General features: G+C 35.7%; 1 protein-coding gene across 1 annotated transcript in view; it reads right to left on the bottom strand.

Moving 5' to 3' along the window:
* The window catches only part of LOC114047301 (ankyrin repeat domain-containing protein 27-like), a 92,973-nt gene that overhangs the window by 39,755 nt on the left and 28,041 nt on the right, over positions 1-25,177 (bottom strand). Inside the window, 12 exon segments of the mRNA XM_027868070.1 lie at positions 2,912-3,039; positions 4,327-4,419; positions 8,095-8,227; positions 8,905-8,983; positions 10,795-10,916; positions 11,482-11,558; positions 11,646-11,711; positions 11,819-11,872; positions 11,965-12,024; positions 12,231-12,385; positions 13,667-13,823; positions 16,319-16,429. Coding sequence (XP_027723871.1) covers positions 2,912-3,039; positions 4,327-4,419; positions 8,095-8,227; positions 8,905-8,983; positions 10,795-10,916; positions 11,482-11,558; positions 11,646-11,711; positions 11,819-11,872; positions 11,965-12,024; positions 12,231-12,385; positions 13,667-13,823; positions 16,319-16,429 — 1,235 coding nt within the window.

Genomic DNA, 25,177 nt, shown 5'->3' with positions numbered 1-25,177 from the left:
AAACAATGAATTAATATCAATACTTGTGAGAAAGGAATTTAAAATTTTCATATTAATCAATATATATGTAATGAATATACTAACAATTTAGTTTTCTCAAGAGCTGCCTTTTCCAGCTTGTGAGTCAGAGCTTACAATGCAGCTTAAACTGATTAATCAAAACTTTGACAAGGCTCCCAATCACTGGCATCCTTCTGCCTATGTACCTGAAGTGAAGGGAAGCAAAGACTGTAGAACCTGTTTCCGTCACAGAACTCTGGTTCTGTACTTTAGGGAAGGTGATCACAACCCCCAAAGACTTGACTCCAGAACTGTTGTATTGTGAGACTTAGTAGGTTTCTCGTGGGAAACCACTAAATGATTGTTTTGCAATCCATCTTCCCCCCTCCTTCCCCACTTGTGATTTAAGTATATAACCTGTACTTTCACTTCAGCTAAGGAGAACATTCCTCACTCTGAAATTGATTAATTAAACTATTTGATTACTGGCACTCCCATCTCTAGGCCTGCTTTGTTCAGCTCCGAGCATTCTCAGGTTAGAGACAGGCTCAGTAAAAATCCTGTTAACACTTGACATGTATGCACCAAATCTTTACACAGTATCTAAATAATTAAAAATTAAATTATTTACAGAGATAAATAGACAATAAAACTATATTAATGCAAATCCGATCTCAGACCAAACACTTGACACTAGCTGTGTGACCCTGGGCAAGTCACTTAACCCCAATTGCCTTAAAAAAAAAAATTCCTAATTTCAAAACTATATTAATGGGGGCCTTCATTACCCCTTTCAGACCTACAAAAATCTAACCAAAAACAAAGGAAAACATTAAGGGGTTAAATATTTTTACTATATCAGATATGTGGCATCTCAGGCAGTTACTGAATGGGAAAAGATATGAGCATACATATTTTGCAACAGTACATACTACTTTTATAAACACTGACTACCCATCAGATATATATAGATATAGATATATAGATATAAATACTGACTCACCAATAATGAAAAGCAGATATATTAAATGCATTTCTACTGATTACAATACAATAAAAATTATAATCAGCAAAGGGCCACTGAAGAAAAGATTAAAAATTAATTGGACAGAGGCAGCTAGGTGGTGCAGTGGATAAAGTTCTGGCCTTGGAGTCAGGAGGACCTGAGTTCAAATCCAGCCTCAGACACTTGATACTTACTAGCTGTGTGACCCTGGACAAGTTACTTAACCCCAACTGCCTCACCAAAAAGGATAAAAAGCAAAAAAATAAAATTAAAAAAAAATTAATTGGACACTAAATAACTTAATCCTAAAGAATTAGTGGGTCAAAGAACAAATCATAAAAACAACAGATATACCAAATATATGAGATACAACCAAAGCAGTCCTGCGAGAAAAAAATTTAATTTCTAAAAATCTTTCATCAACAATAGAAAGCCCAGATCAGTTAAACATCTAACTTAAAAAATAGAAAACCAACAAATTCTTTAAAAAGTCAATTAAATACCAAAAGAGAAATCTGAAAATCAAAGAGATTAATACATTTTTTAAATTTAAAAAACCATTATTCTTATTTTTAAAAGAAGAAAATCAAGTTACCAGTATTAAAAATGGAAAAAAAAATGCACAACAAATTAAGAAGAAATGAAGGAAATTAAAAGAAATTATTTTGTTCCACTAGATACCAATAAAACTTACAACTTAAGTGAAATGTCTGGGTATTTACAAAAATATAAAATGCCAAGAACAAAACAAAACAAAGAACAGAACAAAGAATAGACAACTTAAACAACCCAATCTCAAAGAAAATGACAAACCATAAATGAACTCCTAAAGGAAAATTATGCCGAGTCCTATGAGTTTGCTAATCATCACACAAAGTCAGGAAGTGTCAGAGCAAGTATATGAGCCTACGATTTCCTAATTCCAAGTCCAGAACACCTTATAGTATGACATGCCATTCTTAAAAAAGTTTTACTGATTCCTTTAACATCAGTCTTTTCCATATCTATTCCTTCCCCACAAAGTCAGCCATTTCTTGAAACACAAAAAAAAGAAAGTTAAGCAAAACCAACCGGCCAATCCTATCGAGCACAGTCTTCAAACTCTCCAACAAAAGAAAGGAGAAGCATTTCTTCACCTCTTCTACAGGTTCAAGATTAGTCATCAGAATTACACAATATTCAATGTCATTTAACTTTTTCTTGTTTATATCAATGGAGTAATTGTGTATTTTGATTTCTTGGTTCTACTTACTTTACTCTGTATAAAATAATATCTTCCTATGTTTTTCTGAATTCCTCATATTTGCTATTTCTTACTGCATGATATTCCATTATATTTACATACTGCTGCCCTACTGAAGGACATCAACTTTGTACATTACATATTGCTTCAAGGAAGCAGCAGCATCTCTATCAAGTGTGCTGTCACAAGAAAAAGAGTGATGGGAAATGGAAAAAGCTAAAGATGAAGTTGCTTCCGTTCCAGAAAATGCCTGAAAAAAACTTGCTCTAACACCAAAATGATATACCCTATGATTATGCAGGCAGGTTTTTCCCCCCAATAAAAGTCAAGAAAAGCAATTAATTTTTTTATATTTGCATAACATGTTAAAAGTCTACAAAAGTTTTCACGTACACTGTCTCATTTCAGGTTCTCTGTATCTATCTTGCTAGTAAAATGACCCTGTGGGATGTAAAAGATAGGTGGTATTACCCCCATTTTACACGTGAAGTTTAAAAAACTTAAATTATTTCTTCAAAGTCGTAAGATTGCCTAAGGTAACATGACTAATAAGTGGTAGGGCCAATATTAAAACTTAACTGTTCTTTCCACTATACCAACTCATAATGTTTTCAACATAAATGTTCCCAAGCAGTGTGTTATATCCCCAAGGACCCTCTTACCCGGAGACCAATTTCTCACAGTTGTCGCAGAAGCAGAGAGGATGGCACATTTTTTGAATGGTGTCTTTATCATGGTCATCCTGACACAAAAGTTTTTCTACTTCTTCCTGGTTACCTGAAGCAATGTGCTACAATAAATCCAGAAAATAGGATACATAATAAAATGCTGTCAAACAAATAGTGAAATCTATTTTAATATTGCTTGGTTTCAATTTTTCAGGTTGTAAAGCTCTTTTTTCAAAGTTTTTAAACTACTTAATTGGCTTAGGTGACAGAGGGTTGGGAGGGAGAGAAATTAAACTGAATACTAAATTAATGTACTTGTACTGAGAAAATAGCCATTCCCTATCTTCAAAGTTTTATCCCCCAACAGATTTTAGCATTATCTTTCCCCCAAACCTCCTCTCCCTGCTATATTCCCACAGGGTACCACTGTCTCACAATCTAGATATCATCCCTGACTCTTCACTGTCTCTCAAACCCAATACCCAAATTGTTGCCAAGGCCTATCAATTTTACCTCTGCAACGTATCTTGAATATGTCTCCTTCTTTCCTCTGACACTGCCACCACTCTGGTACAGGCCCTCATCAACTCACACTTGGATTACTGAAGTAGCCTACTGGTGAGTCTGCCTGTCTCAAGTTTCTCTCCACTCCAATCCATCTTCCATCTAGCCATCAAAGAGATTTTCCTAAATCATAGGTCCAACCATGTCACTCTCCTACTCAACAAACTCCAGTAGCTCCCTATCACCTCCAGGATCAAATACAAAACCTTTTCTTGGTGTTCAAAGTCCCTCACGATCTAGAGTGGACCCCTCCCCTCCACAACCTCTGCAGTGTTCTTATACCTTATTCCCCTTGCCATGTACACTTCTATCCAGTGACACTGGCCTCCTTGCTATTTCATGAACAAAACACTCTCTCAACCCCGGACATTTTCTCTGACTGTCCTCCATGCCTAGAGTGCTCTCCTTCCTCATCTCTGCTTATTGACCTGCCTGACTTCCTTCAAGTTCGAACTAAAATACCATCTTCTATAGGAAGGCTTTCTCAATCTATTAATTTTAGTGCCTTTCCTCTCTTAACTATTTCCTATCTATCCTGCATATAGCTTGTTTATACATATCTGACTGCAAACTGTCTCTCCCACTGGAGTGCGCTCCTTGAAAGCAAGGATTGCTTTTGCCTCTTTTCAAATCCCCTGCACTCAGCACAGTGCCTAGCACATAGTAGTCACTTAATAAATGCTTTTAGACTGACTGACAGCATATACTAGGAACACAATAAATGCCTTAGTAAAAACCAAGCTAGCAAATTTATAATCCCAAGTTACAAGAGTCATCATAATGGATTCTAAAAACACAAACCACAAAGCATTGTCTTTAACCACAGACAACTATTGGTGTCTTACCTTAAACAAACAATCAATAGGGGTCGAACTCATCTGGGATAGTAAGTTCATTCTCTGCCTAAGGGATAGCTTGTCACTAAACCCCTCAGATTCCTAGAAGACAAACACTATGAATTACAAACAAGATATATATCATAGTAGAGACAATATAATAGCAAAGATTACTTAATCTTGACAATTTCTAACTGAAAAAGATAAACAGTTGATGTGTTCTTTTCTATTCTCTCTCATTTATGACAGGCTGCATTTAGGATAGGGATTCTTAACCTTTTCTTGAATCATGAACCCCTTTGGCAATCTGGTGAAGCTCATGGCCCCTTTCTCAGAGTAATGTATAAATTCACAAAACAAATGCATGAAATAAAATACATAGCATTAGAAAGGGAACCAATCCTATTCAAATACAGTAAACAAATTTTTTTTTAAAAGTTAACAGACTCTAGGGGATATTTAATTCGTTTATAAAGATGTTTAAGATATTTAATCTAATTAGTTATTAATTTTAATTGTTAAATCAACATAAGATTAATTAATATCAAAGAATGCTGCCAGAGACAGGTCAAAAATATATAGAGAATATAATATAGAGAGAAAATTTTGTCCTCACACCACGGGGAGGGGTGGTTGCCTGGGTGACAGATACAAACTTATCGACGCTACTGGACCTTTATACTTAAACAGAACAATAAACAAGACAAAAGATGTCTCTTCTGAGAAAGTATGAAGACAAGTAAGGAGAAGACTACTTACAACTGTTCCCTGCTAATCATCAAATTACATCTCATAAAGGGCAGAAATTATTTTTTCAAGCAACAAAATATGTTCTGTCTGAATGACAGGAATAAACTACAATCTTCTGCCACCCCCTAACACTTATCCCAAGATAAGCGTCCAAGAGCTTCGCAGAGCTAAGGTATGTTGTTTCTGTGCTTTTTAACAGAGGCTGTTTTCTTAAAATTAGAGGTGCTTTAATTGTTTCATTTGGTTTTTTCGAGTACTTTAATCTCACTCTTTTAACCTCTAATATGTAAGTAGGAATAAAAAGAGTATAGCACTTCCAGATGTCACATCGTATTATAAAGCAACAGTCATCAAAACCACCTGTAACTGGTAAAAAAAAAAAAAATATCAAGGTAGAACAATGGAATAGACATGGAGAATCAGAAACAATGGAACTCAATAATCAAGCTTCTGATAAACTAGAAAACCTAAATGACTTAGGAAAAACCTCCTTATTTGACAAAACTGCACGGAAAACTAGAAAGCGGCCTGGCAGAAATTAGGCTTAAACCAAACACCTTATACCATATTCCATAATATATTCTAAATGGATACATGACCTTAATATTAAAGTAGATAAAATTAAATAAAAAATTAGAAACAAATCATATAATTCTCATGGTTAGGTTTAGGTGATGTATTCTTAACCAAAGAAGAATTAGAGGCAATTAGAAAAAATAAAATGGATAACTTTGATTACATGAAACTGAAAACACAAAACTGCACAAACAAAATTAATGCACTTAGGACGAGAAGGAAAGCAATTAAGTGGGTGGAGAAATCTTTGTACCAAATTTCTCAGATAAGGGTTTGGTATTCAAGATATATAAACATACACACAGACAGATGTGTGTGTATGTGTGTGTATGTGTGTGTGTGTATAATACAGATACATGCGCATGTACATATACATATGTGCATATATACATATGTGAACACATATGTATACAAATAGTTCCTACTTTATACAAATGGACCATTCCCTCAGTCCTCTATGTAAAGCACTTTTTACATAAGTTGCCTGGGCATGTAGAGAAGGGAGGGAGGAAGACAGAAAGGAGGCCATGTACCCATGGAGGGCTGGCACATGGCTCAAAGATAGTTGGGGTCAGGGACAAAGAAGCAAGAGCAGGAGGAAGAAGATGCCAGCCACCTGGGGGCCTGGCCAGAACCAAGAGGAAGAACACATGAGGGCAGACACATGGGGGCTGGACATGGACGCAGATAGGAGAGGCTGGGTGACACGCAGAGGCCAAGAACAGACAAACAACACCCAGACAGAGAGAAGACAGACACATGGGCAGAATGGGGCAAAGGTCTCCTCTAATGGAGTCAGAGATCACAAGCCAAGCCCCCAGTCTAGGAGCAGTGGCAATATCGGCAGTCTCCTCACACACATCCATTTGTCTGCTTTGTTGTTTGTTTGTTTTTTTTGCGGGGTGGGGGGATAGAATGCCCCAGAATGACAAACCAAGGGACAGGAGTGAAGAGAGCACAGTACTGCACAGTAAACTTAACAAAAGTGTCTTTTTGGAATGCAGATTTCTTTCAGAATTCTTCATGTAAAGTCGAAATTGCATAATGCGAATTTACATAAAGTAAGAACTGCCTGTATCATATAGGAGATAAACAGATGTATGTATATATACACATAGGTACATATACATACATCTGTGTGTATGTATATACATATAATATATATACATACACACACTTATACATATGTATATTTATATCTATATGTATATACCTATGTGCATATATATGTATATGACCAAAAGCCATTCCCCAAGAGACAAGTAGTCAAAAGATAAACAGTTCTCAAAAGAACTGAAAACTATTAACAACCAAATGAAACCACCAATAAGAGAAATGCAAATCAAAACAACCCTGAGGTTTCATCTCATACCCAGTAAATTGCCAAAGATGACAAAAGATAGAAAGAGTCTATGCTAGAGGAGTTGTAGGCATGCTAACGCATTGTTGGTGAAGCTATGAATCAGTGCAACCATTCTAGAAAGCAAATTTGGAATATGCAAATAAAATGACTAAAATGTCATTTGATCCAGAGATTCCATTACTAGATTTATTCCCTAAGGGGGCCACTGATAAAAACAATGTCCCTATATACACCAAAATAGTTACAGTGGCACTTTTTCTGACAGCAAGAAATGGAAACAAAGTAGATGCCCATCAATTGGGAAACAGCTAAACAAACTATAGTACATAAGTGTAATGGAATATTACTGTACTGTAACAAACAACAAACACGAAGAATACAGAGATACATGGAAAGATTTAAATGAAATGATACAGAGTGAAGTAAGAAGAAACATGAAAACAAAACACAAAATGACTATAACAACATAAATGAAAAGAACCACAAAAAAATCAAAAATGTTGAGAAATTATAAAGAATCCATGTGTTCTTTATGTAATCTGAAACATAGAATTAAAATACTAATTAGGAGTATAACTCTCCTAGTTAAATCAGGATTTAGCATGATACTAATAAAATCAAAAGCAGATAAAACTGCCATTTAGACCATTATATCAAGAATATAATAAACCTTATACAATTTTACAAGTGAATTATTTTTTATAGAAAATCTCTGGGTGTGCTTCTCTTATCCTGGAATGGCAGCACTGACTGGTACCTTTACTACCAGCTTTCCTTTAAGCTGTCCACTTCCACGATGGACCCAGAAGGAATAGAAAGGGGCAAGGCTGGACATGATTGTTAGCTCAGAGGTGAATTGAGCCAAAATTTAAAATTTATTTTGTCTTTCAGTAGGCAAACTGAAGTGAATAACAAAGCTTTTTTACTGGTGTCAGAAGGCTCAAGCTCAGCTTCCCTTCACCCACACCTCCTCAAGAAGCAGTGAAACTCCAGTCTTCTATAAGAGGCATTTGAACCCCTTCCCTTCAATCCTTCAAAACCAAATGGATTATACCATCATAAGTGGAATAATCAAACTGAATTCTTACAGAAGGCTTTTCAGAGAGATTTCCTTGTCGAATATACTCTACTGCAGCCTCTATTGAAGTCAGGCAGTAACTCAATTCATCTTTTGTTGAACTACTAAATCTGAAGTTTTTGATGTAACTCAAATTTGCCATCCTAACAAGGAAAAAAAAAAAGAAAAGTTATAATAATATATGCCCAATTGACACATACTCAAAGAATCTATAGTCAGTCCAACTGATGTACCAAAACTAAGATGACTAAGACTATCACCAGTAGATATGGCATTGTTCAGTTAATCTGATCAATTTGAGTTCCATCTGTGCTTAATCTTAAACTGATCCAATAGAATTAAAGAACAGTACTTACTCTGCCCAATGAGAAGGGATTATACACTTAACATAAACAGCTCAAAATGAAAATAATAAACTCATAGTAGAACCATCACTAGTTCTAGATTACAAAACTCTGTGCAAGTATTGTTGGCATTTATTCAACAAGTCTAGAAAAATCTACCAGTAAAAAAGATACAACATACAGGTTATCTAATGATTGCTTGTATGCTAGGTATTTCATATGTAAAAAAATAACTGTAAGAAGGCTTCTTACCCAAAAAATTTACTATCCTGTCCTTCTCCTAAAAAGTACACATGAGAGGAGATATATCAAAACTGACATTTTTTTTAACTTTCCTGAAGAAATTATTACTCAATCTGGAAGAGTGATCAAGTACCTAGTCATTATAAAGGTAGGTACTCAAAACATGAGAGTCTAGATAATGGAAACCACATTGTAATGTTGCAGGCTAAAAACATCTTTAAAATATTTTTTACCAATTTGGTATCTCTGTCTTCACAAGTAAATAAAGCAGGACAGACAGCAGATCATCAGCACACATGGTCTCCATGTTAACTATAGGAAAAAATTTTCAAGAAAAAACAAAGATATAGTTAAATCTCTCTCTACCTATCTCCAAAATCACATCCCAACATGATTACATCGCACAGTAAAATGTCACTGTCCCCAAACTAGAAGTCAGATTCAATGGAAAAAAAATACCCACACTTTGCATACACAATAAACTGAATGGCCTTTAATATGATATAATTATTTTTTTTTCAGGGAACTAAGAGACCATGGGAGTCTAACAAGGGACTAAGCATCACAGCTCCCTAAAGCTATTAACAAAGATATATTTTCCCCATTTGAAACCATTTATGTTTTAAAAACTACGTGCTAGTTAACTATTTCTAGCTTTTTAAAAGTATCATAACTGGACATATGGCTCATCAGCTTACTCTCACATAACTTACATAGAATGTAAAAGTAAATATATGTATTTTTCAGCAAGGAGAACAAAGAGGGAAAGGAGATAGCTATGCTATTAGTGGGATGATGGCTATTAATCAAAAGTATATTCTTCTAAGATCTGAAAAGAATAATCAATTAGAGATTCTAATGTGCTACACATATTCCCATATATTTTAAAAACCTGATAAAAGTGACAATAAGCTTGGTTATTTTCCAGAGCATAATTAGTTGAAAATTAATATCTGCTACGAGTGGTTGCAGACGAAACACGTAAGATTCTCTTTCAAAGTGTATCTAGAACTTCCTACCACTGCCGTTATTCCTGGGCCCTCATCTTTAAAACCAGCGCCTTTTACATTATGGCTGTCACAAACATCTCCCTGTACCTAGATTTCATTAGCAGGAAATGTCCATCAAGTCTCCATTGGAAACAGATATTTTCTTTACCATCATCATTATTAATAATAATAACTAGTAATAATAATAAATTACCTTAACATTTGCAAAGTTTGGGGTAAAGTATGGAATGCTAACCTAGCACCTCATCTGTAAATCAATCAATCAACAAGCATTTCTTAAACACCTACGATGTACCAAACACTAGGCTTGGTTTTGCCTTGTGACAACCCTATGAAGTTAATCCTATTTTGTAAATGAGAAAATTGAAATCTACAGAATTTAGATGACCTACAATTACACAGCAAGTAGGCAGTAGAGCTGGGACTAGAATCTAAATCTTCTTGAACTAAGTCTACTGTAACAAACTATCTCCTCATGATTTAATTTCCTTTTTTCCTCCTAAAGCACAGATCTGACTATATCACCTCATTACTGAATAATCTCCAGCAGCTCTCAATCATCTCCAGAATCAAATACGAAACCCACTTTTTAGTTTTCAAAGCTGTTCATAACCCAGTCTCTTCCTACCTTTCCAGGCTTCTTACACCTTGCTCCTCTCCACATTCTCTGTGAACCACTGACATATGCCTCCTTGCTTTTCCTTGAACATGACTCTCCAGAGACTCCAACCATTTCCACTGGCTATCTCCCGTGCCTGGAATGTTGATTTCCTAAAGTCCTACCTTCTGCAACAATTCTGTCCCAGTCCTCCTTAATCTTAGTGCCTTTCCTCTGACACGACCCCCAGTTTATCCTGTATCCTGTCTGTACAAAGTTGTTCGCATCTGGTCTTTCCCATTATTTTGTGAGGTCCTTGGGGGAAGGGACTAGTTTTTGCCTTTCTTTGTATTCCCAGTACTAAGCACAGTGCCTGGTACACATAAGGTGCTTAATAAATGTTAGGTGATCAACTGACTATGTAATTCTTTATATCCTTCCGTTAACTGTATTACTCTCTAAATTTCAACACTGTAGGAACATTCTATTCCCATTTTCCCTCCCTGTACACAAACCTCTTTGGCTAGGAGATTGCATAATTAACTGTACCACTTTTCGAAGACAAACCAACTTCTGTTGTGGAGAGGTACATTTGTTTAGCTGACCCAGTTCTCTCTTTGCACGGGGTATGTTGAAGCTGTAATGTAATTTGGAGACACGATTTAGGTCAGATGATGAAAGTTCATACTAATTCTTGACCATTTCACAAAATAAGCATCTCAAGTTACTGACTTCATGGACTTTTTAAAGGTAATGGAAGAGAAAGCAAAAGAATCATATTCAAAACGATAATTTGACAAATCAGTGGCAAAATGCAGCTGGATTAAATGCCTATTTCTAATGAAATTGACAATAGTGGGGATAACAAATCTAGAGTTTATAATAAGGCCTCAGAGGTCAACTAGTTTAACCCTTTCATTTTATAGGTGAGAAAATTGAGGTCCAGAGAGGTGAAATAAATTGCCCAAAGTTACACAAGTTATCAAGTGTCGAAGGTAGGACATGAACCCTGGGCCTCTAACTATGCCACATTAATCTAGAAAATATATTACACTTGCTAACCTCTCTAAAGGGGATTACAGGAAGCAGAAAAATTGTTTTTGAATCCCTCTCTATCCCCCAGGAATCAAAAACCACCCACAACTATCTCTCAGGAAGAAGCAACAACCAAAACCTCAGTTTCGTTATACTGTAACTCTTACCTGAATTCTGGTTTAACACCAATATCTTTCTGCTGAAGGTCTTGAAGACTTCTTGTAATTTTGTTAAAGGCAGCATCCTAACAATAAATTTTTAAAAGTTTAAGTTTCTTCAAAAATACAGAACATGACTTCCATCTCTCTCCCGAAGCATATTTAAAACCTACCTCACTTGCTTCAATAGTTCCCACATATTTAAAGATCAGATCATATATATCATGATGAATATATATCTGCAAAATTAATAAGATCGTGTTTTTAGGAAGCATATTATGCAATGGCAAACATAATATTTTAATAGGCTATACAATTTTTCCATCTTGCAACCTTAGCCACTTACTTCAACTGCCTGTTTCATCAAATTCATCTGAAGCTCCTGTTTGGCTAGCATTTTCTAGGCATTGAGAAAATTATGTTAAAAAGAGCTTTATTTGTACTGTGTAAAACTTCAAGTAAATATCTGTATCTACAAACCATTCTACTTACCAAATGAGAATCTCTTAACAACTGCTGGAGACATTTAGTATAAAGTGCATTCACTGAATCCTGTGCAAAAAAAAGTAAAAAGTATCTAGATAAGCTGTCACTTTTTAAAATCAATACATATAAGCCATCTTGGAATTAAAAAAAATAAGATAAATATTCCCTGAATGGCCAAAATAGCCATAAGATTTTAAAGTAAAGAAATAATGACTTTCCTGAATTGAAAAAACAATTGAAACTACTACTCCATAAAATTACAAGCTACTGACTATGTAATGACGAAGGCTCTTTCTTTCATAATCTTTGAATGTTCGGTGGAAAGATGCAATGTTTTTGTCAAATCTCTCTGAGTATCTCCCCAAAAATTCTCTTACATCTTCAATTGTTTTCAGAGTAAAGGAATCTGATGAGGTTGAAGATTCTTCTGTAAAGAAAATAAGAGGTAAGCATAACCAAGGGCTCTAATGGTTCCTGGCCCTTCACTCATTTCCAAACCTGGAAATGGACCTCCTCGGGGCATCTAGGTAATAGAGTGGACAGAGCACCAGCCCTGGAGTCAGGAGGACCTGAGTTCAAATTTGACCTTAGACATTTACTAACTGTGTGACCTTAGGCAAGTCACTTAACCAACTGCCTCCAAAAAAAAAAGAAAAAGAAAGAAATGGACTTCTTGGTATAAAAGGGAAAGATCTTCTTTAGATGGTAGAACAGTAGGCTCAATGAAGGTCCATGTTAAAAGCAAATTTTATACGGGGTATCCAAAAGACTGGCCCAGTAAAGCTACAACACCAGCCCAAGACTATACCACCGAATGAACACCTAAAAGCTGAGAAGGCATTCCTGTACTGTGGCTTACCCTGTTACCTGGTAATACAATGAAAAGTGTAATAGCAACATTCAAATAAAACACTGTCTCACTGTCTAAATATCAATAGCTAACTTTTTTCCAAAACATCAAAATCATACACATTCATTAAAACAATAAGGTCTCAGAAGCAAATGATTTAAAGGGGGGGGGCAAAAAAAACTGTCACTTGAGGAACAGGATTTAAAGATGAAACCCACAGATTATGCCAGCCAACAGATGTTAGCCTGACTATTCCTATACAATTTTTTTTTAAAGGCAATTGGGGTTAAGTGACTTGCCCAGTGTCACACAGCTAGTAAGTGTCAAGTGTTTGGTCTGAGGCCGGATTCGAACTCAGATCCTCCTGACTTCAGGGCCGGTGCTCTATCTACTGCTCGACCTACCTGCCCCACACTGTTTTGTTTTTTTTTTTAAAAGAAATGTCTGTAAATTTTTCAAATGGGATTATATGATACTGTGAAATTATTTTTATAGTTTAAAAAATAATATCATCAAACAGTTAACATTTTACAAGTTTCAAAACAGTTTTGTTTATGAATAATCTCACATGAGCATCACAACTCTTGTCAGTAAGGTACCGTTAAATACACTTTCCAGATGAGGGTAACTGAGACTTAAGAAAAGTACAGTGGCTTGCCCACAGTCACATGATTACTTAATGGCTAAATGAAGGACATGAACCCAGATCTCCTGACTCCTGGTCCAGTGCTCTTTCCACTACACCACCCTTGGAAGATTTGACCTTTTACTTAAATACAATTTGATACAATCACTGTTTTACATACATAAATAATTTTTAAACAAAACATACAATTAGAAAGTTTTCTCTAAAAATACCTGTGCTCTCTTTTTTCTCCAATGGATGAGCTATACACAGTATACTAAAACTTTCTTCTTTTTCATTGTAGAAAGTTTCTTCAAAGAGAACAGGCACTGAGAGGGGATAGGCAAAACCAGCTCCTAATTTAATTCTGTTTCCTTGTATAAAAATCTCCTGAAATTAGAAAATAGTAATCAATCACACAACCGCCACCTAATATTCTTCCCATCACCCCATGCCAATGCCTCACTTTAAAAAGCCAACATTGTACCTCTTCTCCATACAGGTTTGAATATGACAGGTTACACTTTTTCTCTTACTTGTATAACAAAAAGTTCCCAACCCTCTTTCCTTCTATACAAAGATCGCACTGCAGTTATGACATTTTCTTTTTTAATGAGAGGTGGGAGAGAAGGCTAAGCTATTTACCAAAGGTAGAAAAAAACCTTTACCTTTTAGAAAAACAAAGTAAAGGCTAAAAAACAGACTGATTCTATTTGAATGAGATAACTGATCAATACCTTGTTCCAAACAAAACTGACAACCCTGCATATATCTCTATCCACATTGTATAGGTACCAACTTTCCTTACGGCAAGCTTTCTTTTTTCTGAAAAGGTGATCAGTAAATAAGATGTCTAATTTCCTTAGGAGATCAGTCAATTTCTATGTGCTCATTCAAGGTCTTTAATTTATCCGCACTATTGACAACAATGATATCAAACTGCTTATTTATATGAAAAGAAGCAAGTCTTTCCCAATACATGTTTTGAAATATCTGTGATCTCAATGACATATATGTTAAGCACCTGTTTACCCAGGTGGCAGAACAGTACATGAAAGGCAATGTGTTACATTAGAGACAGCACTGAATTCCAAGTCAGAGGACCCCTGACACTTACTACCTTGGTGACCTTGGGTGAGTCTCTTTACTCCTCTGGACCCCCAGTTTCCTTATGTGTAGGGGGTAGGCTGAGATGGCCTCTAAGGTCCCACAGCTCTAAATCTATAATCCTATGATCCATACCAAAAGCATGGTCACTTCCAGGAAAAGATGCACAAGGCTTTCTTCAGAACTCTTCCTGATCAAAAGAAAGAATTTTATAATGATTCAACCCCTGAGGTGGGGTCTTAAGAATAGGACCTGCACCTTACATGGAGATGGGTTTGTATGAGGTCTTGAGACAAGTTCTTCCCTTCCAAAATCTCTCTACAATCAGCTGGTCACAGTGACAAAAATTCCACCGCTAGGATCATTCATTTGGGTCTTAAAGGTTTCTTTGGTTCCTAGAAATTCCCTATGAAAACATGGATACTACTAGGCTGGGAGCTACCCCAAACTTATCAGCCACCAAAATCTCAGAAGCCAACTCAGAGAAAGGTCTTACAAGAAAGGAGAGGATGAAGGGGAGTGTGTTCTTCCTCAGGAACAAGGAATACTAAAAAGGAAGATCAGAAACAAAGAATAACAACTTTCTTGACCTAAGGTTGAAACCTAAGAATATAACCCTTACACAAACTCAGGAGTAATTGGACACAATTATGTCCAGTAGAAATCCATGCTATTCCTAGTGAGCTGGCTAGAAATGAGAGATACAAAGAAACACTGACTCACCACACAAAAATATTTGGTGAGCCCTGGCTTTATGCAGTGATGAAGCTGGGTACCAAGGGGGCAGAAATATGAACAAGACATTCTTCACTAAAGACTGTTTTGACAAGGAGGTAGAGGCCTCCTTCTAAAGACACAGATGTGTGTCCTAAGTTACCCATTAGGTCAATAGCTTGACTGAAAAGAATTACAAGGCTGATACCTAGCCCCAGGCCACCTTCTCCCCCTAGGTCACTGTTCCCTCCTTTCTCTTCCAAGCAAAGTGGGCTCTCAGTGATATGGAGCTGCAACTTCTCAAGTCATATTCAAGTCAATCTTTAACATTTCTCAAAGTACTTACATATGTTCATGTAAAAACATAAGCATAGCCACATAAAGCCGCTCCAATCAATGTTGTTCTGCAATAATATTGTTAAAATATTGTCACTGAATCCCTACTGTAACATCATTCTCCACTGTGACACACATATGTACACATCTTCAGAAGTCCCCTATCTCTCAGTCACAATCTTAAGTGAAGAATATGTTTTGCTCATATTTCTATCCCCTTCGCACCCAACACTGTTGCCACATAAAGCAAGTGCTCACTAAATTTCTATGAAACTGTCTCCTGTGTTGTGTTATCTGCCTATCATGCTGTCATGAAACCAGTTAATAACACTAGGTCACATATGCCTATATTTCACTGAACAAATTCACCAGCAGCAAAGCCCTTCGTTGCCAAAGATGGACAACATCATGGGAATAGAGCTAAGGACCGTTCTAAGCCTACTATTACAATACTTGCTTGGTGGTAGTGAGCCCTAGTAACATACAAACTATCCTCACTGGGCCCAGGAGCCCCACTGAGAGAGCCCTCTAAACCATCACAACCCCTCTTCCCCAACCTACTACCACTACCTCCAACTCAGGAATTGGGCTTCATCATTCACTCAAAAAAGCATAAAGAAATAAAACGCTCTTTGTTTCTCCTGTCACCCTGCTCTGCGTCTCCTCTCCCACATAACTCCCCTCCCCTTCCCAGTGTCCCCTGGTTGAATTATGAAAAAATTGGGTACCTTCCCATTCAAGGTCTGAAAACTCTCTCCCACTGGTTTCAGGACATAAGAGTCAAACTGACAGGTAGACTGTGTGCTGCTTGGTAGGCTTCCTTTACAAGGTACTAAGACCTACAGGAACAATCAGTTAAGTAGATTAGTGTGATACTCAAAACATCATCAAAAGCAGACAACAATGCTCCAATTTGATTACGATGATTATTTTTTTCAACTAGTCCAACTAAATTCAGCTTTTGAATCTTACTGTTACAAAAGCTAGGGTACAAGAGGGGTGGGGGGAAGGCAACCCTAACAGATGATAACTGCTAACAAAAGACACCACCTTTTATTTCTGGAGGCAGCAGGACCTCTCACCACTAGGGACCTCACTTCCCCAGTCCCCTGGAAGAGGTAGAGGGCACTTTCTTGTACCTTTGCTCAGAAGTAGACAAACTGGTTTTCTCCCAATGTTATGACTACAGATTTCTGCTGCTAACTGCAGAATTCTCCATGCCTAAGACAGGCTAATTCAACAGAAGAATCAGTAGGATTTATAGCTAGAAGAGACTTTATGGAGCATCTAATCATAGAATCAGAAGAAGGGCCATCAACTCCTTCATCTTACAGATGAAGAAACTGAAACCTAAGAGGGTTAAATGACTTGCCCAAGGTCACATATATAGCAGGGGCAAGATTTCAACAAAGATCTTCTTACTCTAAAATCAGTCCTCTTTTCCATCTACCAAGCTTTTCCACTATTGCTCACCTCCACTTCCAAAGAAATTAGGATAGGACCCTCAACTTAAATTAAAATGCCCCTCCAATGTTCTGCAGCTAAAATACCTAAATAACCTTCACCATGACATGTGTGATGGGTTGTCTTTCACCATAAGCAGTCACACCACACAGACTCAACCACTAAAGCCAAGATAGTGGAACAGGGACATGATTAATACTAACAGGACCAGGCAAGTCAACTGACAAGGAACTGTATTTGTTAATAAATTTTTTTTTCTTTCCCTTATCTGCAAATTCACTTTAAACAGAAATAATTATAAATTGGTATTATAATTTTACTTTGAAATAAAAATTTTCATGCTATTACCTCTATTTCCTTTGTCTTATAGATTTTTTTTAAAATGCACTGTCAATTGAAGCAGTTTAGTCTTTCAAGGTATTCTTAAATTATGGTTTATCTAGTTTTTTAACAATTCAACAAGAAAAGTAATTATCTGACGTGGCTAATCATGTGACCATTACAAAGTAAGGATACTATTTCAGGACAAGTCCTTTTCTTCTAACCCTCCTCCCACCAATTCCCCAGAGTTACTTTATTTCGCTTGAAATAAACCTTGGTAGCTCTGTATCAGTAAACAGACTTCTTTTTACTGGGGAAGAGAAAGGATATCAACCTCTAAATATATTCCATAGTAGTGTTTATTTTAATTGGATGGGAGATATAAATAATGATTTTGTAACTACTCATGTCATTAACAGAGCCCTTCACAGCTCTTTAGGACAAGTCTGGAAGTAGAACTTATTCTATTAACAATGAACTCAAAGAATTTAACTTTAAATGCTAATACTATTTTGCATCTATATAATGTATTATTTTTATAAATTAAGTAAGTCAGAAATAGTACTATGATTCTGCAATATTTCATATGCAAAATTTAATAAGAAATCTGCCATTTTTCTAAGATTTTCCTTATCCAAACATATGCTAATATAATTATGTCTCTTCTAGCACTTCTGAGAAGGAAATCATTTTGGTTTCAGTTTACATTTAGGTGATAACTGCTAAGCTCTTCATGGGGAAAAAAAGAAACCTAAAGTCATATAATAAGCCTCATTCATGTTCACTGTAGATAAAGAAGGCAAGAGGCCAAGATAAATATGTGATAAAAGAAATAAGTTTTTTAAGTCAGAGAAGGAAGGGAACCATTATATATTAGGGGTGGGGGAGGTGGGGGCTGGCTATACCTATGACCACAGCACTTACCAATATCCTGGTTGTGCTACCATCATATGGCAATTATCACATTTTCTATCATATTGAAGCTCTGAATAGAGGTTTAATATCTCCTACTAGTATTTGTTGCCAACGATAAAATTCAAGCTGTCAAGTGAAAATTAGAATTTTGGAAAACTTGCATCCTCCACCATAAGCTTAACAGCTTCTCAATTCTTAAAAGACTTTTCTGATGAGATTGGTGGTAATGTTAACAATACAATTTTTTTTTTATATTATATAATGAAATCTGTCAACATTTTATTTTAAGATCGGCAGAACTTAGTGAACTAATATTTTCAAAATGACCAAGGGATATTATAAAATCACGCATGATTTGTAAAAGATCCATTCAAAGTACAAGATAGGCCAAAGGATTTTATTGAAACAGAGTACTACAATAAATTCATGGATATGATTTGAGATTGCAGACTGCATCTAACCATTAAGAAACTACCACTTGTCAACTTTTAGTGCAGTATCAGAGAAAAATATCTACATTTATCTGAAAAGGCTTTAATAACAAAATATTGTTCCCTTCTCCAACTACAAATCTCTATGAAGCCAGATTTTTTTCATATACCTCAATACTTCAATATACCTTATCAAAACAGATTAAATGCAGAAGCAGATATGAAAAGCCAGTTGTCTTCTATTAAGTCATACATTAAAAAAATTTGCAAAACTGTACGATTATGCCACTCTTCTCATTCAATTGTTTTTGTTTTGGAAAATATAGTTATTTTTCACTAAAACTGGTTATGTATGCTTATAAACAGGTTTATTATTTTTAGTGAATTAATATTTTTAAATTTTATTTTTTAATTTCTAATAAGATAAATATTGATGGACACCCACAGACACAAGAATTCTTTGAAGTCCTCACTAATTTTTAAGAGTGTAAGGGGGTCCTAAAACTAAAAAGTTTGGGAACTCCTGGCTTATATCTATGTAAAAGCAGGTCTACAAAAATAAATAAATAAAACAAAAAATCCTCTAACACCCTTCAACATAATTCTTTACTGACAATAGGCTGCAGCATATTCATATCTACCATGCATTCCTCTACTGCCCAGTGGGTGTCCTGCAACTCTAATAATTCACAGACTGTGATACTACATGACTCATAGCCATACATAAGTGGAAGATTACTGATACTTTAAAAAAAAGGGGGGGGATCTGCACATTAATACACTGTTTATGGAGCTGTAAAATGGCTCAACCATTCTGAAAATCAATTTGAAATTATTCTAATAAAGTGACTAAGATATCCAGGCCCTCTCACCCTGAGAACCCACTGATAGGCATACAATCCAAAATATTTATAGCAGCTCTTTTGGTAAAAACAAAATACATAATAAACAAAGTAGATGCCTATAAATTGGAGAGTGACTAAATAAAGGATGATATATGAACATATTGGAATATTACTATGTCATAAGAAATGATAAATATAAATACAAAAAACATGGAAAGATAATATGAACTGAATCAAAGTAAAATAAGCAAAACCAGGAAAACAATAAACACTTCTATACCAACATAAAAAAAAAACAACAAAAAATGAAACTGATCATTATTTAATAATGACAAACTTGACCTAGAAGAATGTATTTCCATTATCCACAACCTTTGCTCCCACTCAAGTACTGCTAAATGAAGCTGGAAAAAAATCATGAAATCACGCTAAGTAGGCACATTACAAATTTACATTATATAATCTCAAATGGACTCTCTGCAGCAAGGTCATCTTTTTATACTTCCCTAATCTATCCGCTACCCCACTCACCACAGTAACTTTTCCAGACTTCTTTATCCCCCCTCAAACCTCTCACCACCCCCTCAGCTGAAAAACTTGTGTCATATTTCACTGAAGAAATTGAGGCCTTTCACCAAGGGCAATCTCTTCCACCCTCTTCTTCATTTCACATCACTCAGATGCCTTCCTCCACTATCATCTTTAACTCACATGAAGAAGTGCCCCTTCTCCTTGCCAAGACAAACTCCTCTACATACATAAGCAATCCCATTCCAGCTTCTCTTCTCTAGAGACTGAAGAGCAGCAGATTACTCCTGCCATCCCTAGTCTTTCACTAATCTTCAAATTTTCTCTATCCTACTGGCTGCATACCAACAGTTTATGAGCCCTTCCATGTCTCTCCCATCCTCAAAAACTCCTCACTTGATCCTTTCATCCCAGATAGTATTTACCTAAATCTCTCCTTCCTTTCCTGGCTAAACTCCTTGAGAAGGTGATCTACATTAAGTGCCTCCAGTTTCATTCCTCTCACTTTTTTCTTAATTCCCTACAATCTGGCTTCTGATTTTCACCATTCAACTAAAAACACCTTCCTAAATACTCTCTCTCTCTCTTTAAAACTTAAGGACTTTTCTCATTCCTCGTGTTCTCTGCAGCTACTGACACTATCAGTCACCTTCTTCTTAATACTATACTCTCCCTAGGTTTTCATGGCATTTTTTTATGCCTGGTTTCCTCCTACCTCTGATCAATACATCTCAGTCTCCTTTGCTGGTTACACCTGCTAACCATGGGTGTCTCCCAAGGCTCTGTTCTCTACTCTCTCTATTTTGCTTAGTGATCTCATCAACTCCCATGCTGATTCAGTTATCTCTATTCAAATGATTCTCAGATCTATGTATCCAGCCCTAACCATTCTCCTGACCTCCAGTCTCACATCTACAACTGTCTATTGGACATCTTATATTACATGTCCTCTAGACATTTAAATTCAACATGTCCAAAAGTGAATTCATTATCTCTCCCTTCAAACTCTCCCCTCTTCCTACCTTCTCTATTACTGTCGGGTACCACCACCCTCCCAGTCACTCAGGTTCAAAACCTAGGGGTCAATTTCACTCTCTCATCCCACCATATCTAACAAGTACTATTTAACAGCTTTTTGGGCACAGTTCCAAATTATTTTCTAGAACACCTAACCAATTCATAGCTCCATAAACAGTACATCAATGTATGTCTTCCCATAGCCCTTCTAGCATCTATCATTTTCCTTTTTTGTCAACTTCATCAATTTGATGGGTGTGAGGGAGAACCTCAGAATTGTTTTGATTTGCTTTTCTCTAACTAGTAAGTTAGAGCACTGTTTCATATGGCTTTTAATAGCTTGGAATTCTTCCTCTGAAAACTCCCTGTTCATATGCCTTAGCCATTCATTAGTTGAGGAATGGCTCTTAGTATAAATTTTAGTCAGTTTCCTATATGTCTTAAAAATGAGATTTTTATCAGAGAAACTTACTGTAAACATTTTCCCCTCATTTACATGCTTCTCTTCTCATTTTAGCTATATTAATTTTATTAGTGCAAAAACATCTTAATTTTATACTCTCAAGATCATCCTTTTTTACCTTCTGTGACTCTCTCTTTTGCTTGTTTAGTCATTAACTCTTCCCCTACCACAGATCTGACATATAATTTAGTCCTTCTTCCCCTAATTTGTTTATGATGTTACCCTTTATATCTAAGACAAGTACTTATTTGGAGCTTATCTTAGAATATGTTGTGAGATGCTGGTCTATAACTAGTTCCTATTAGACTTTCCAATTTTCTCAACAGATTTTGTCAAAAAATGAGTGAGTTCTTACCCCAATAGCTAGGATCCTTGAGTTTATCAAATACTAGACTACTCTGCTCGTTTGCTTCATTATATCACGTTCATAATCTGTTCCACTGATTGACCTATTTCTTATTTAATGCTATACTGTTTTGATGATTTTGATGCTTATTGCTTCGTAGTATAGTTTGAAATCCAGTGCTACTAGCCCTCTCTTCTTACCCACTTTTTTCTTTGCTTCCACTGAGAATTCTTGTCCTTTTATTCCTCCAGATGAATTCTGTTATTACTTTCTTCTGGCTCTATAAAGTAATCTTTTGTGGCTTGGTAGTTTGGCAGGGCACCAAATAGGTAAATTAATCTAGGTAGTACAGTCATTTTTGCTATAGTGGCTCAGGCTAACGATGAGCAACTACTATTTCTCTAATTATTTAGATTTTTTATTTGCATAAATGTTGTTTTGTAATTATGTTGACATAGTTCGTGTTTATTGACAGGCAGAATTCAAGTATTTTATATACTCTATTTTAAATCAAATTTCTCATTCTTTCTCTTCCTGCTACATTTTATTGGCAATATAGAGAAATATTGGTTTTTTCTAGAATTTATTTTCTATACTGTAACTCTGCTGAAGTTGTTAGGTGTTTCAATTAACTTTTAGTTAACTTGGATTCTCTAAGTAAACCATCCTACCATCTACAAAAAGCAATAATTTTGTTTCCTCTTTACCTGTGACTATTCCCTCTCTTTTCCATTTCTTGTTACTATAGCTAGCATTTCTAGCATTACATAAAATAATAAAAGAGATAATGGACATCTTTGCTAAATTTACTTCTTATTTTTTCTGGAAAAGCTTCTATTTTATCCCCATTACAGATAAAATTAGTACTTGATCATACATAGATAAAACTTATCATATTAAGGAAAGAACCATTTAATTTCTATACTTTCTAGTGTTTTTTTTTTTAAACAGGAATGAATTTTAGGATTATACTCAATTTTGTTGGGTTAAGTTATTCTTGGTTATAAGCTTATATCTTTTGCTTTCAGAATATGATATTCAAAATTCTATGCTCCTTTCATCTACCAGCTGCTAAATCTTGTGTGATCTTGATTGTGGCTGCTTGGTACTTGAATTCTTTTTTTCTGGATACTTGCAATTTTTTTTCCTTTGACCTGGACACCGAATTTTGGCTGTAATGTTCCAGCAAGTTTTCATTTTAGGGTTTCATTCAAGAGATGATAGGTGTAGTGTCTGTATTTTCACTCTGCCCTGTGGTTCTAAGAGATCTGAGTAATTTTCTTTTACGAACACTAGAAATATGATGAGTAGGATCCATTTTTGATCGTGGTTCAGGTAGTCTAATGATTTTTTGGGTCTCCCCCCCCCAAGTTATTTTCTAGGCCAGTTGTTTTGCTATGAGATACCTTATGTTTTTTCTTTTTTTTTTCAGGCTTTTAACTGTTCAAATATTTCTTGTCACATAGGATCACTGGCTTCTATCTAGTTCATTCTAATTTTCAGGGAGTTTGTTGCTTGGGCAAGGTTTCGTATTTTGTACCTATTCATTCTATTTTCAATTCTTTCTTTCATAGCTCATTTCTTTTGCAACTTTCCTCCAGCACTTACTTCATTTATAAAATAATTTTTGGCTCTTGAGGGGGGAAAAAAACCTCTCAATTTACCTCTTCATAGGAATTCTAGCCAAATTTGTGCCTAAGCTCTTCCAGGAGACTTTGCATTGTTCTGAGGCTTGATGCAATGAATAAGCTCTGTAGAAACTCATCAATTATAGGGAATCCCTCTTCAACCCAGACTCTGTGTTAGAGCTTCTCTATCACAATGGCAAGTATTTTTGATGAGCAGCTAGGTGGCACAGTAGATAGAATGCAGGGCTTGGAGTCAGGAAGACCTGAGTTCAAATCGAGCCTCACACACTTATTAGCTATGTGACCCAGGAAAATCACTTAGCATACCTCTGTTTGCTTAATGTTCTCAAATGTAAGATTGTTGTGAGAATCAATTGAGATAATATTTATAAAGCTCTTATCACAGTGACTGGCACAGAGTAGCCACTAATTAAATGCTATTACTATTATGAACATACATATCTTTGTTTTATGCTTCATCTGATGTTTATGATCAGAGGGTCACTGAACAGGACTATTTTTCTTACATCTTTCAAGGAATCTTGAATGATTTTGATGTATCGATGGGGAACATTTTGATTTAAAAGGACCTATAAGGTATCTTTTTCTGTAACCAAATACTTTTCCATAATCAAACAATAAGCACAATAGCATTATATTTTCTAAATCTTTCAGTTAATTAAGAAATGGTAAGGATGTGATTCATTGTTAATTATAACTTGCAAAAGCCTGCTTGTTTACTAGTAATATCCTCATCAAGAGTGACTTCAACTCAGGCATATAGGTTGGTAGTCATTAATGTTCTCAGTCATCCTTTGTCTTTTATCATTTTATTAATTAGATCTTATATTAATTATATTACTAAGATCTGAGGTCTTATATTAATGAGATCTGAGCTTTTTTTACCCTTCTTTAGTATCTTCTCCTCCTTCAGATACATTATATATCAGGTCCCTCAGTACTCTCACAATTGAGTTACTTCCAAAACATACTATCTTTTATATATACATGGTCCAGTCTAAATGCTTTTCCCATCTTAGTCCTCTTTATTATCATTACTATTTCCTTCTATAAATACTCCCAGAGCTATAATGTTGGGGTTCAAGTATGGTGACTCCACTGTCTTTGAAGATGAAAATACTATGTCATTGCATTTACAAATCTTTTCCACTTTTCTTCTTTTGGTAGTCCTCCTTCCATTTTCACTCTTCAGTGCCCTTGGGATGGTTAATTATCCAAACTATACAGGGAATTAACATAAACCAAGAATGATTCAACTAATGAGTAACAGGTCAAAAGATATGAAGAGTTTTCAAAAGAAGAACTGCAAATTATTAAAATATGAAAGATTATTCCAAATGAGAAAAAGCAATATGGATCAAAACAACTCAGGCTCCACCTCACATGTAGTAAATGGATGGGAACATTCAAGATTGCGGAGGCAACGGGAAGCTAGTCATACTAAAACCCTATTGGAAGGGGCTATAAATTGGTACAACAATCTAGAAAACATCTAGGACTGTGCCAAAGAAAAAAGTGACTAAAATGGCCATACACTTTCCTGCAGAGATCCAAGTACTACGTGTGTGTGTGTGTGTGTGTGTGTGTGTGTGTGTGTGTGTGTGTGTG

This window comes from Vombatus ursinus, unplaced genomic scaffold (genome assembly GCF_900497805.2).
Source record: "Vombatus ursinus unplaced genomic scaffold, bare-nosed wombat genome assembly UNPS02014786.1, whole genome shotgun sequence".
Taxonomy (NCBI): domain Eukaryota; kingdom Metazoa; phylum Chordata; class Mammalia; order Diprotodontia; family Vombatidae; genus Vombatus; species Vombatus ursinus.
Note: the sequence above shows the minus strand (reverse complement) of the source record. Positions and strands in the feature narration are given on the sequence as shown.